The sequence below is a fragment of the Cynara cardunculus genome (genome assembly GCF_001531365.2).
Source record: "Cynara cardunculus var. scolymus isolate 2C chromosome LG 14, CcrdV1, whole genome shotgun sequence".
NCBI lineage: Eukaryota > Viridiplantae > Streptophyta > Magnoliopsida > Asterales > Asteraceae > Cynara > Cynara cardunculus.
This window is the reverse complement of record NC_037541.1, coordinates 309,192-324,123: the sequence shown is the minus strand read 5'-3', so window position 1 is coordinate 324,123 and position 14,932 is coordinate 309,192. Positions and strand designations below refer to the sequence as shown.

General features: G+C 36.3%; 1 protein-coding gene across 5 annotated transcripts; it reads left to right on the top strand.

The window, feature by feature from the left end:
• The first annotated feature begins 234 nt into the window (after positions 1-234).
• LOC112526356 (U-box domain-containing protein 8) lies at positions 235-3,632 on the top strand. 5 transcript variants are annotated; one of them, XR_003070594.1, is made up of 3 exons: positions 235-1,490; positions 2,999-3,078; positions 3,172-3,632. XR_003070594.1 is itself a non-coding variant. In XM_025136636.1 (1 exon), exon 1 carries the CDS (start codon positions 274-276, stop codon positions 1,417-1,419), a length of 1,146 nt encoding a protein of 381 aa, XP_024992404.1. In that variant the 5' UTR covers positions 235-273; the 3' UTR covers positions 1,420-1,678. The 5 variants fall into 5 exon arrangements, 1 of the variants encoding a protein (XP_024992404.1); XR_003070592.1 differs by lacking the exon at positions 2,999-3,078 and adding an exon at positions 2,946-2,998; XR_003070593.1 differs by lacking the exon at positions 2,999-3,078 and adding an exon at positions 2,941-2,998.
• Positions 3,633-14,932: the final 11,300 nt, after the last annotated feature.

Sequence of the window (14,932 nt, the reverse complement as noted above, 5' to 3'; positions counted from 1 at the left end):
ATTATTCTCACTTACATAAAACTTATACCCCGCTATATTGTGCGAGTACAAAACTAGTATATATATATATATATATAATTCATAAACGTGAGTGAGGAGGAAAACTTATGAATAAAAAATCAGAAAAGAAAACGATTTGCTAAAAACTTAGGTCCTCCACCTCACAAGTAGATGAAGCTAAACCTCATAAACCTCCATAAATTTATAGAAATCAAATATTTTTAGAAAGAGATTGATTTAGAGACTAGAGAGAGAGAGAGAGAGAGAGTTTCAATGGCGACAACCAACACCACCACCACCCAGTATCCAGACGACTTCAAATGCCCGATTTCTCTAGAGATAATGTCGGAACCAGTCATCCTTTCCTCCGGCCACACCTTTGACCGCCCTTCCATCCAACGATGGCTTGACGCCGGCCACCGTACCTGCCCCATCACCAAACTCCCCCTTTCCGACACCCCTTCTTTAATCCCCAATCACGCCCTTCGGAGCTTGATTTCCACTTACACCGCCTCCTCCGTCGCAAACGCCGCCCTCACTTTATCAAAACCTCATCATATTCGAGAACACCCGGAAACCCTAATTTCAAATTTGACATCCAAGTCGTCTTCGCCGGAGGTCAAGCTCGTTTCAATCGAACACCTTTGCCAGCTTTCGAAACGTGATTTCGAGCTTCGGAAGCGGTTGACGGAGTCCGGAGCCGTGGCGGCTTTGCTCGGTTGCGTTTCGTTAAAAAACTGTGTCAATTTGCAAGAGAAATCGTTGAAATTGCTGTTGAATTTGAGTCTTGATGATGATAACAAGGTGGGTTTGGTGGCGGAGGGTGCAATTTGTCACATCATCGCGGCTTTATGCGACGGCGAGTCCGCCGATTGTCGGGCGACGGCGGCGACGGTTTTGACGAGTCTTGCGGTAGTGGAAGTGAATAAAGCCACAATTGGAGCATACCCTTTTGCGATTAGAGGGTTAGTGAAGCTACTGAACAACGGCGTTGGACGAGAACGGAAAGAAGCCGCCACCGCGCTTTACGCTCTCTGCTCGTTTCCGGATAACCGGAGACGGGCGGTGGAATGTGGGGCGGTTGAGATTCTTGTGAATTCGTTGGATTCGGGGCTCGAACGGGCCGTTGAAGTTCTGGGATTATTGGCAAAATGCAAAAGAGGGAGAGAAGAAATGGTGAGGTTCAATGGGTGTGTCAAGATTTTGATTCATGTGGTTAGAAATGGAAGCTCAAGAGGGGTTCAGTATGCACTTTTGACATTGACTTCACTCTGTTTGAGCAGTGAAGTGATTTGTATGGAGGCATTGAAGGAAGGTGTGTTTGAATTGTGTTTGAGGTTCTTGGAAGATGATAACGAGAAGGTTAGACGAAATGCTTCGAGTTTGATCAAGGTTTTCGGTGGCGCCGGATGCATTTAGGGTTCTTGAAAATCTTGATGGGTATATGGTGATGGTGATGGTGATGGTGATCCAATTCTCCATTTGTGTAGGTCAGTTTGTGTTCTAATCTTTCTGTTTTAAAGATTTCTTGAAAAAAGAAAAGAAAAAGCTTAGATTTTGGTCGAAATCATGTTGTCAATTGGTTATGTTGTACATTTTGCAATAAATTTGGCCAAAACAAAAGGGTTAGGAGGTTTCTTGATGTAATGTGTCAATAGAAAGTTGCAAATTTTGGTTCAAATTGGTGTGTTTATATATTGATTCATTTCCTTAGCATAGTGAACATCGTAACACACACCAACACGATCATACCGGAATCTTGCTTGTAGATTGTTTTTGGTTCTTTGGTTTACCTTGAATCGTGTCGAAAAATGAGGTCCCATGCTTATGCAACCACGATGATTGTGATTGTGAATCGTGACCGTGAGTCTTGGGTGTTTGTTATTGGCCATCAACAACATCCCGTCAATGTTTTAACAGTTTGGAGGTTATATGGGTCGGTTTGTTGCTTTGGCGTGTGGCGTTGTAGATGATCGAGGGGTCTTCATGGAAACAATCTCTCTCTCCCCTTTTGGGTAGAGACAAGATCCGCGTATATAATACCCGTAGACCTTACCTCTGTATGGGATATATTGAGTTCGTTTGAGGCAATATCCGCATACATCTTATCCCAAGACCCTACCTCTGTATGCATTGGGATATACTGGTTTGGTTTCGTTTGGTTTGGTTTGGTTTGGTTTGGTTGTGTAGATTGCCTCTTGGCTTGACCTATGGTTTACAGTGCACACGAGGCTCGATGATGGTGTTAGAATATGAGTAGGTGACATCATGTCCGCTTTTGTTGTGATTTTGAACGGTTAACCCCAAACAAGTCTTTGGTCTTGGCCTCAATTCTTCTCATCATTAGTTTAATTTTTTTGGAACGATATGCTTCTTTGGGATAACGCGTTAGCGTTATAGATGGAACAACCTACTTTATGGAAACAACTGTTCTACTTTCTGGGGTAGAGGACAGGTTTTGCATACGTCTGATCCACCTTAACAAGTGGGACTTACAGGATGTGTTTGGCTTTTAACCTTGAATGTAGGCAAATTGGTGAACCATGTAGATATCATCTTGAATTTCTTACTTACGTCGAGTAGACATGGGCCATCAAACTTGTATATATATATATATAAGGTTGGGTTCACGTGAGACTAGTCTGTTTTCGTGAGAGACCCGTGAGACCACTTTTTTACATTTGAAACTTCATAGCAAAACGCTGTGAAGGTAAAAAAAAGCCGAACCTTCACAGCAAAAACACTGTGAAGGTTACTTTCACAGCGTCTTGCTGTGAAGGTTCAAGTGTAAAAAAGTGGTCTCACGGGTCTCATAAAAACAGACTGGTCTCACGTGATCCCAAGTGTGTCTCTCTCTATATATGTATATATGAACCTTCATTATGTTCTCGAGGGCTCGTTTAGATCAAAGGGATTCCGTAAATCCTAACACGGTATTAGAGCAGGGTCTATCTCATCCAGCTGCTTCTACTTCAGCTGAACACAAATTTTCATTCAGGTAAACCACGAAAAATTGTCGTAACTTCTATCTTGCATATTGTACCATATCTAATGCATGAAATACAAGATTTGATGCAGGTAAAGATGGTCAACTTCCGTATGTCAACCGTTCGAATTGTCAAGTTTTAGTTCATCTGTCTACTGTCATGATATTTTTTAAATTGATTGCAGATCGAATCAATCCAACAACTTCGGCATAATCTGTGTCATCGAGCGAAAACGGTCAAATATCCAGAAAATGACGAACAAACATTCTAGGTATGTTTTTCTTCACGAAGATTTACCGCATAGAAATCGAAAGCGACGTGCAAATCCTTCTGGATTGATTTGGTGAAATCGGACGATCCAACAACTCCTGCCGGCCTATGAAAGCGATGTTTTTTCCCTAGTAAACGATTTCCGTTTATATTTTATCGGTACAACTGTCTGTTTTTCTTAAAGCGAGTATGGTTGTTCGGTTTTTATCTGTTAATTTGTCATTCTGTAAAGATGCCCGCCTTCATGGCGTCGCGAGTTCTCATTATTTGCATCCGAAGATACGTGTGGTAGGTGACGGAGTTTAGTTAGCGCTGGTTTTTAGTCGGCGGCTCGATTTTCAACAAAAGCGAGCGTGGGACATATGGTTGTCAATTTGCTTCGGTTTGAATTAGTTGCCGGTAGAGATGCACAAAAAAGCAAAGCCCGGTCCAAGCCTGAAAAATGCCATGGGAGTAGAGGTGGCCAAAAATCGGTCCCGGGCCGGGCCATAACCGGTTGCGGCCGGTCCCGATCAAGACAAAAACGTGTCATAACCGGTCCCGGTTCCGGTGAAATCCTCCATAACCGGTCAAGCTTACCGGTAACCGGTTAAGCCGTCCGGTCACGGTTCCGGTCCCATAACCGGTTACGGCCGGTCCTTTGCAAAAAAAAATATTTTTTTTTCAAATTTTTGGTAATTAAAAAATTTATAATATGTTATTAATATCTTTGAAATATGTTATTGTTAATATGTTTTATTATAAATACGTTTTATTATAAATATGTTTTAAAATACGTTTTGTTATATATATACGTTTAAAAATATGTTTTGTTATATATATATATATATATATATATATATGTTTAATTTTATAAATACGTTTTGTTATATATATATATATATATATATATATATATATATACACGTTGACTTTTGTTGACTGGGCCGGTCCTATAACCGGTTACATAACTGGTTCCGGTCTTAACCGGTCTCGGTCCTATAAAACGTTAAAATCCATAACCGGTTCATAACCGGCGGTCCACAACCGGTTCATACTGGTCCCGGGCCGGTTCCGGTCCCTCTCCGGTCTCAGTTCCGGTCCTCCGACGGTTACGGGCCGGGCCGGACCCATTTGGCCATCTCTACATGGGAGTAAAGTTGGGCTTGGATGGGCCGAGTCTAGCAGGCGGTACCGCCTGTGAACAACTCTAAAGCCCGAATGAGAAAAAGTCGACTGCCATCGGGCCCTTTTTCAACCCTAAAGCCCGTGTTCTTTTAGGTTATTGAAAAATAAGCTTGGAAGTCTTGTAGCCGGTCCCAAAAAATCCGAGGCTTGTGCATCTGTGGTTGTTGGCTTATCGGTTCATAAAGGTATAAGCTCAAACCGAAACGTCCATCGTCCGTACTTTCACTTATGATAATATCCAACGATCTCGATAATCTTGATAGGCCTTTAGGTACTTGTATCGTACAACTCATGCAAGCTCATGGGGTGGTGTTTAGAGACTCCTAATTAGGGGTGCACAAAAAACCGTCAACCCGCGAAACCCGCCCAACCCAGTTAAACTCAACCCGCCAAACCGCCCACCCGCCAAACCGCTAACCCGCCAATTAGGAGGGTTGAAATTGGCTCAACCCGCTGCCCCGCCGCTACTATATAATTTTTATAAAATTTTATTTATACATGTTTATTATGTATATATAAACTTGGGATCATGTGAGATCAAGAGTTTTTCGTGAGACCTGTAAGACCAATTCTCAACTATTGGATTAGATCTACAATCTCAACATTCATAATCACAAAATTGCCACCGTGCAACTTTAGACCATTAGATCATTAGCTTATAAAGTTGATCAATAAACATAAATTGGTCTTACGGGTCTCACGAAAAACCTTTGATCACACGTGAACCCAACCCTGTGTGTGTATATATATATATATATATATATATAAATTTTATATAATTTTTATTGATATTATGTTTTGTTTCATTTTAGCTAAACGTATAGGTTACCAAAAGAGATTCACGATTAAAGAATGATGACACAATCTAATTAATAAGAAAAATTATTGAATTTTTTTTGCAGCAATAACAAATTGATATGTTGTAGAATATGAATAATATTGATAGATATTTGATGGACGAATCTATCAATTTAAATACCCCGTCATTTGATATTGTAGTTTAGTGGAAATAAAATGCATAGTTATAGCATTTCGCTACAACAATATTAGATCTTATAGGATGCCTAAAATGTCTAAGCGTCCTAATATGATATTTTATAGGACGAAACAAAAAAAAATGTCTTATCTAAAAGAGTTACAATATGTTTATAGAATGATTTTGGACATCTTAACAAATTCTTTGACGCTTTTAAAATAAAGTGTCGTATTAGTTATTTTATATGATACGACTTACAAAAGTGTCATATGAACATAGATGTCCTATAAATAGATGAGTTTACGAGACATTTCTCAAAATGTTTCTATAAAATAACTAATACGACATTTTATTTAAAGATCATTCTAAAACACTTGTTGGAACGTCCAAAAACGTCCTATAAACCTATTGTAACCTTGTTAGATATGACATTTTATAGTATGGTTTATAAACTTAAGTTTTATGAATTAGTTCATTCGTCAAATTATGTAACTACTAACCCGCCAACCCAACCCAACCCAACCCAACCCGTCTTAACCCGCAAGAGTTGGTTTGGGTTGGGTTATACTTTTGAATGGGTTGGGTTGGGTTGAGATTTTTTCAAACCATGATAATTGGGTTGAGTTGTAAAAATGTTGTAAACCGCCCAACCCAACCCGCACACACCCCTACTCCTAATTGGGAAGGAAGCCCATAACTTTTGATGTTAAGTGGGCTTGGCCCAAAGCCCAACTTTACTCCCATGGCATTCATGTTGTTTGGGCCTAGCCCGGTATCGGTAATGGCATGGCGGATAACCCGAAAGCAACGATTTTTGTCCCGTCACAGATCTTGGTTGAGTTTCGTGTCATCGAGGTTGTGGGAATTAGAGGCAAAACCAATTTTTTGTGTAGCGGGAATACAAAATAATTGATCTTTTTTTTCCGATGTTACCAAAAAAATTAAAATAGAGCGTTAATTTACCTGAACTTTGCAACTTGTAACGTTACATGCAAAGAGACTGCTCGTAGATTATAGCAACTTTTTGTTAACTAACAAATAAATGATAGGCCTTGGGGAGTTGGGGTTACCATGAGATATTTTCCTAGTTATTTCAGAGGATTTGAGATCATGTGAGATCAGACTGTTTTCATAAAACCCGTGAGATCATTTTTTTACACTTGAAACTTCACAACAAAACGTTGTGAAGGTAACTTTCACAGTGTTTTTGATGTGAAGGTTCAAATTTTGTTTATTTTCACAATCTTTTGTTGCGAATTTGTGCAAACCAATGAGATGTGATTTTCTTGTAATATAAAATCAGTACAATTCCTTATTAAAAAATAAAATACGAATTTATGTTTGAACAAGATAGATAATGCTAAAGGGCCTTTAGCCTAGTTGTATTGTAGTTCTTGACTTTTTCTGAGGTTTGAGGTTCAAACCTCATCAAATTTGAGAAGGGTGTGTGAGTTTATCTGTTGCATTTGTCGTATATAAATATTATATATACTTCAAAAAAAGATAGATTGTGCAATGATTTGTATTGATATGTGAAAATTATTACAATTATCGGTTATTATCTCTAACCACCTCTCAGTTATACCCATATTTTTTAAAGAGCTAACTCAGCTGTCTATACTATATAATAAGAAATCAAAACCACAAGGGTGGTGTCTGATTGGTTTAAGCTTGAGTTCCAAAGGTCAAAAGTGCCTGGAGGTCCTAGGTTCAAATCCAAGGAGAAATAAAAACCCCCTTTATGGCCACAGAGGTTCAAATGCGGTAACTCCGAGCTACCCGCAAAACAAATAACCGTCCTGAGATTAATCGGCTTGCATAGCGGACTGGATATCCAGGTTAATAAAAAAATTAAGACAGAATACAGTTATATCTAATTGAAACAATAGAAACTAAATTCTTGGATTCCTTTTCAATCATGAAACACACTTTGCACTTTGTTGCTCCACATGAAACATGCTTTCATGCATTCCATTTTATTTTAGTCAAAGAAATTTAAAGAACACAACTCTTAATGCATTAATAATTTGTATTTTGATGTCGTTTATTAAACGCTTATCCGGTAAGTGTTTATTGAGTAATTTTTCTTACCGAATGAGCATGACAAGGGTCAAAAATCTAACCCGGTAAGAGCAATGATAAAGATGAAAAGTCTTACTCGGTAAGTGAGGGTGATGACTCTTACCCGGGTAAGCGCTTACCGGGTAAATTGTTGAATACAATACCATTTTGATGTACTACAATATTATCAGGTAAAATAAATTACAGTGTTGACTCATAACGGTAAGCACTTACCGGGTAAACATCTAGGTAAACAACCCCTTAATGTTTAATCGAATTGGTGGCTTCTTCAAATGGAAACAAAAATGCATGAAAACGATAACTATAGTTGTAATATTAGTTCCATTAAATTAAGGGTATTCTGGTCTTTTTACTTATATATATATATATATATATATCCGTATAGCAATATATAAAAAGAGTAAATTACACACGTATCGTCCTTGTCGTTCGTGATCCCCCATCGGTGTTCCCTTCTGCCACTCCATGTTTCCGACGAAACCTCCCTTCCTCCATCAGTGTCCCCTTCTTTTCCACTCCAACGATTCCACCTCCTTCCACACTTGTTACTTTGGCGATTTCGTTCCATACACTAGATCTAGGTTCGACACACACTTCAACCGTTTTGTCCTTCACATCGCGACTCTAGCAACGACCTCCTTTTTCTTCAACAACCATGATCTATCGATCCTCTTCCATCTCCACACACTTCGGCGATTTCGTCCCTCAGACCGGAACCAGACCATCTTCAACAGACTGAGGCTTCAACTCACCCGTGAAACCATGGATGCTTCAGTATGAATAAAGTTCCAATTAAAGAGTTTGAGTTTGATTTTTGTTCTCTCTTGTTTATCTACGCTCGAGTCTAATTTGTGTTTTATGAATGTTCTTTCTTATTCGATTAAATAAAGAGTAAAAGTAAAAAAAAATCCCGTCATATGAGGGGATTAACAGACTGAAGTTAACAGGTGTTAATGATGGGGACCAAATTCGTAACGATAATGAAACCACATGCACTCGATCCATTAAAAAAATTGTGAGGGACCTAATCCGTAACTTTGATATAACCACATGGATGATATGTGTAATTTACTCAAATGTTTATTTCTATTCTCAAGAGAGAAGGAAAAGAAAATATGTCATTTTTACAAATATATCCTTTAAAAATATATATCATTTAAAATGAAATGTTGGGTAGTTTTGTAATTTTAATAATACTTTCAGGGCATTTTAATTTCTTCCTTTCCTTTATTTCATTTTCGTCCCATATTTGGAAGTAAAGTTTTGAAAGAAAATTTATCGTTATTTTATTTTGATTTCTTTTTATTTTCTCTCGTAAAACGTTTCGATAACACGTTTTATTTTTTACTTTCGTCTTTTTTCCCTCAATTTCGTTTTCTTTCCCTCGTAATAAAGGTATCGAGAACAAGGCTCGTTATGAATTTAAATTCAACCATTCAAATGGTTTAAGTAATGAATAACCAAGTCTCAAACTAGGGGTGCTCAAAAACCCGATCAATCCAACCCAATCCAACGCGAAATAACTCAATCCAAAATAATCCGATGTCTGATCAAGTTGTAAAATTTTCAAACCGTAGGTATTGAGTTACTATTATTAGAACCCAACCCAACTTGATGAACCCAAAATTCTTTTATTTGTTGGAGTTAATATAATTGTTGAATTTCTATTAATATATACATTAGACAATTATACTATCATGTACGCTCCTTATATACACATATTTTCAATCTATTCAAATTTATATATAACTCATTCGTATATACGTTCAATAACTGTGAATATATATATATATATATATGTGTGTGTGTGTGTGTGTGTGTGTGTGTGAGTGTGTAAATTGAGAAAATTAACTGAACGTGATATACATAAGAAATATGAATAAGTTGTATCAAATGGTTGATGATGAAAAAGAAATTATGAATAGAGAAACAACATATTCAAGGTTAGAAGAATATTTTAATGTACCAAAGTATCAACCCAACCAACCCGTACGATTTGGGTTGAGTTGCACTTTGGTTTGGGCTAAAAATTTTCAAACCGCAATCATTGAGTTAAGTTATTCAAATATCTTCAATCCGATCAACCCAACCCAACCCATGAACACCACTATCTCAAACCATCCAAAACATTACACAAGGTAAAGTATTACAATGTAAGTACTAAAAATTGAATAATTAAATCGTCTAATCAAACCAATTTGTCCCGTTCTGAACTATTATTATATCATATAAGCAATGATAAAAAGATTCTAAGAACCCGTTTGGTTTGTAGTAATAGAAATGATTAGGAGGGATATTCTGTGTTTCGTTTGGAAGATTGCTCGGATTTGAAATCATATGATTTTTTTGAAATTCCCCAAACATAAGATTTTGAAATCCAATGTGGGATTTCACGGGATTTCGTAGTATTTGTATATAATAATGTTTAAAAATATTTAAAAAAACATTTGTTTTTTAATAATCAATTAATAAAAAGTCTATTTAATTATTTTTTTTATAATTATTTATAATTTGTTATTACAAATTATTTACAAAGAACGAAATTCAATTCAATTCCAAATTCTACAAACCAAACACACCAAATATTTCAAATTCTTCCAAATCCAAATCCAAATCCCTGTAATTTTAAGTCCTTCCATGAAATCCAAATCCCTAAAAATCATTCTATCAAATCAAACGCCCCCTAAAAATGAAACTACGTCAAGCCCTTCCTTATCTAGGTCATGTATGCGCGTCTCCTAAGATATACGACCCATGTGAGTTATAATGTTCAGTGAGGTCGTGGTTCGTAAGAAAAAAAATACTAAATACTAATATAAGCATTAGAGTTCATAATACTTAATAAAACTGATAACATAAGGAACAAACATTGTACCACGTCATTATAGAGACTACATGTTGTTCGTTGTGCCTACCAGTGCATGCACATATCCTACTGAAATCTCAACATCGGTTCCAATAATACAGAACAAACCCTGACAAATAGTGTACAATACTGAAATATTGGCTTAACAAACATTTACTGAACTGAAACATACTGTCATAGGATAACAATCCATAGGGCATACAATACAACTGCATAAACGAAAGCATGTAACATATAAACATGTAGTGAACCAACACATGCTAGTTGCGTATTCCCCTTATGAACGAGCCATCAAAAACTCATCTAAATTGCCGAATGTGCAAGGAATAAGTGAAACGAGAGAACTATATTGAACCTAGGGGTGAGCATAGGCGGGTACCCGCCCTTTTTGACAGGAACCGGAACCGGAACCGGCGGTTCTTGAGATATTGGAACCGAAACCGGTTAGAGCGGTTCTTGAATTTTTGGAACCGGGAACCGGTTCCGGTTCCGGGTACCCGCTTCCTAAAATATTAAAAATTTGTTATTTAGAAAAAAAAAAAAAAAAACATTGCCAAAACACTAAATAAATAAGCAAGAATACAAATTATACAGAATAATGGTTACAAATATTGATTAACGATTACAAACCATAATAGACTAATAGAAAATGTTCAAAGTTTAACGATTACATACTATGAATCCAAGTAAACATACAATTTGAAAAAATACGAATCATTTTATATGAAGAATTTAGATGAAGATCGAAGATAAAGACGTGCTTTTAAGATGTAAACTTAATATAAATTTGGTATTAAAAAATACCCGGTCAAGAATCAGGGCCTCACAATCACTATTTTATCTTATACAAGTCTTGGCGGCGGGTAACGGTTCCGAAAAATTGAGAACCGGAACCATAACCATTCTCAATCGGTTCCGTATTTTAGGAACCGGAACCACTCATATCGGTTCCGGTTCTGGAACCGGCGGTTCCAAGGCGGTTCCGGTTCTATAGCCGGGTACCCGGTTCCACTGCTCACCCCTAATTGAACCGAGCACCTACACGATGCATTACTGGTTTTGAGTGACTCTACAAAAACGCTAATTGTTGGTACTTAATTTGATTTTTATTGCAATAAAACTATACTCAACATCGGGAAGCCTTTGACCCAACCTTTCTAGAGGTCAATAATTTTGCATTTAAAAAAAACTACACTCTAGAATTAATCTTGTCGAAAAATGCACGTTATGACAATAAAATCCGGCCAACTTACTAACTGTAAGACGTTTAATCACTCGAATGTCACTACTAAAAAAAAGGGCATCACCGACGGATTTTTCTGGCGGAAATTCCGTCGGAAATATTACCGACGGATTACCGACGGATTTCCGACGGATACCAAAAAAGTCAAAAAAAGTCAATTTTTATCCATATCCGCCACAGTTCGGGAAAAAAATTAAAATGATTTAAAACGGGTTTTCAACGGATTTGTGACGGATTTTTTTACTTATTCTAAACCGTCACAAATCCGTCGGAAATCCGTCTCAAAATTTGTCTAATTTATTTAAATCAATTAATTAGTGTTAAGTAAAAACAATTTCCGACGGAAATCCGTCGAAAAAAAATGCTATTTTTATTTTTAAATAAAAGCTGTTTAATATTTTTGAAGAAAATAAAAAAAGTTTACCGACGGATTTCCGACGGAAATTCCGTCGGTAAATCTAATCTCATTTTAGATTACTTCTAATTAACCCGGACAATTACTAACATATTATAAAATTTTCCGACGGATTTCCAACGGACATATCCGTCGGAAAATACAAATCCGTCGGAAATTCCGTCGGAAAAGGCATTTAGCGGCGGGGGTTTTTCCGACGGTAAAATCCGTCGGAAATCCGTCGGAAAACCCGATTTTTTAGTAGTGTGTATCGACAAAATCATTTGATTCATACCGTTAATGATTCTAAACAGACTCCAGTTTTGGGGCATAACCCGAATTTTTATTTACAAATAACACCAGAGATATCTTCAACGATTATACAAATTCCTAGGAATGGCAACAGGCCAGGTATTGGTATCCCCGTCTCCGAAACCGATAGCTAAAACCGTCCTCGTAACCGCCCCGATCCCCGTCGGGGATCTTATCGGGTCCCCGCGGTTTCCCCGATCCCCGTTGGCGAACCCGTTAAGGGTAAAAAATTTCTTTTTCACCGTTGGTTATAACCGAACCCGAAACCAATCTGGAAAAAATTACAATATGCTAATTTTCACAATTAAAAATAAATTACAAATTTTTTAAAGATATAAGTTTAAATGTATCAAACATAATCGAACCAATTACAAACAATGTATTATATTACAATATAAACTAAACAGAAATTCAAACATCATACAATTAAAATCACGATTTTAGACAAATAAATTAGATTTTTTTATGAACTTTATTTGGATTGTTGAAGTAAAGTGAATACAAATCTTTTAAATTTTAATGTTACTATTTTCTTTCAATGATATTATAATATATATATATATATATATATATATATATCGGGCCGGGCAGGGCCGGTGATCACCGTCCCTGCCCCGTTAAAATCCCCAAATTCGTCCTTAATCCCCGCCCCTCCCTGATAAAATGTCCCCGAACCCATCCCAAAAGTTTCGGTTTTCACCATCGGTTTCGGTTTTTTTTTGCCATCCCTGCAAATTCCATTGTCTCTACAACTATTTATTCATGATTTAAGATATTAGTTAATATGTATTTGTTTTACGATTTGACACTTGTTACGTGTCTTTTTAGTTTCACATTGTGAAATTACAAACATCTTTTATATATATATATATAATATTTTGCATCATCATTGTCATTGATGCCTAGCATGCTTTTTTGTAAAGCATTCCTTTATGTTTAATCTTTGTCTTAGTTTTACCATAAAAATTGATGATAAAGTTTGATATTGTTTTGATATGTCAATTGGTGCTTATCCTGATGCTTAAAGCCACAACATCGATCACCCGATCGATCAAGTCAAACGTCGCAATTTCTAAAGTTCGATTCAGTAAAAATCGCTGTTATCGAATTAGTTGTCTTTATGTGATCAGTCACTTGTCTTGTTTACAGATTCTTCAATATTAAGCTTCGTCAAATATCTTGTACACGAGAATATATATGTTCTAATATATATAATGATACTAAACACGACGAATATGTTGTAAAGCACAAGTCTCCTCCAAGAGTTCATTCGAATCAAGGTGTCGAAAATGGAAATCTTTTAGAGTCGAATTCTTAACTCTATGTAGCCCTATTCGAACAAACTCTAATTCGAGATTCTTTGCTTTTTTTTCCGTTAATGAATTAGGGTTTTATATCATGTGATTGCCTATAAATTAAAAGAAAAAGACAAAAATATCCTTCCAGTACAGGTTTTATGTCATGTTATACGTCAGATGTACGAGAAAACTGAGAGAGAAAGAATTTTACAAGAGGGAAATAGTAGTAATTATGAACCCTTAACGGTTGATTAACTGGTAAGCCAATGGGTGTGCTTAATTCGAAGTGTTTGCCGGTTCGAATCCCATTATTAGGGCTACTGTAAGTTTGTCTGACTGTTAACTTCTGATCTAAAATTAGGTTAACTTTTTTTTTCCATGTAACAATACCAACGAAAAAAATATGACTGGATTTTACATGTTTAGGTTAATGATTCAAAATTGCCACATCTAAGTATTCGTAGGCATGTTCATCGGTTGACATCTATTGGATGTGAGGGGAACTGAGCCGATCAAATCAACCATTGGATGTTGGATTTTGTCAACCGACCCAATCCAATGCCATCCAATCCAATCCAATGGATGATTGAATCGGTTCGGTTCCATCCATTGGATACTTTTATTGGATATCCATTAGATATCCAATGAATAATCTGATGGGATTGAATTCATTTAGTGTGTTAATTCAATCAAATTCTCTAACAATGATACAAATTAATTAATCATTTTTAACATGTGTTAAAATCAACACAAGGGAAGTTAAAAATTTAAAGTCTCACATAAAACAAATTCCAATTTAAGCAATTTGAAAACAAATTAAACATGGTTGGATGGACAACTGGATTTTAATCGGATATTGATCGGTTTGGTTTTGGTCGGTTCTAGACTGCCATCCGAGAACCGACCAATCCAAATTAGATGTTGAAATTTTCAATCTAATCCAATTCAATTACAATTGGGTATCCAATTATGGTCAGTCAATTCTAATTGGATCAGCCATTTCCAATTGGATATGTTGATTTTCTACACACTACCTATCTAAGTGATCTTTTATCATAATAATCTAGAAATCTTGTTGATAAAAGTTCACATCGATCAACTCAGATTTAGTTTTCAAGTCTTTTTAAGAAATTCCCGTTCACAGTTACTTACTATTCGACAAACCACGAAAAATGCAGCAACAAACAAACGACAAGTAAAACGTCTATTGTCACGTTTATGTTTTTTAACAGAAAAAAAAATTCACAAATCTAAAAGTTGCATAAATTAAACTTAACACAAATTAAACAACTTATTATTAATAAATATTATTAAATACAACTAATTACAAAAAAAAA

Coding starts and splice junctions, on each gene's coding strand:
- LOC112526356 (XM_025136636.1), top strand. CDS start 274: ATGGCGACAACCAACACCACCACCACCCAGTATCCAGACGACTTCAAA.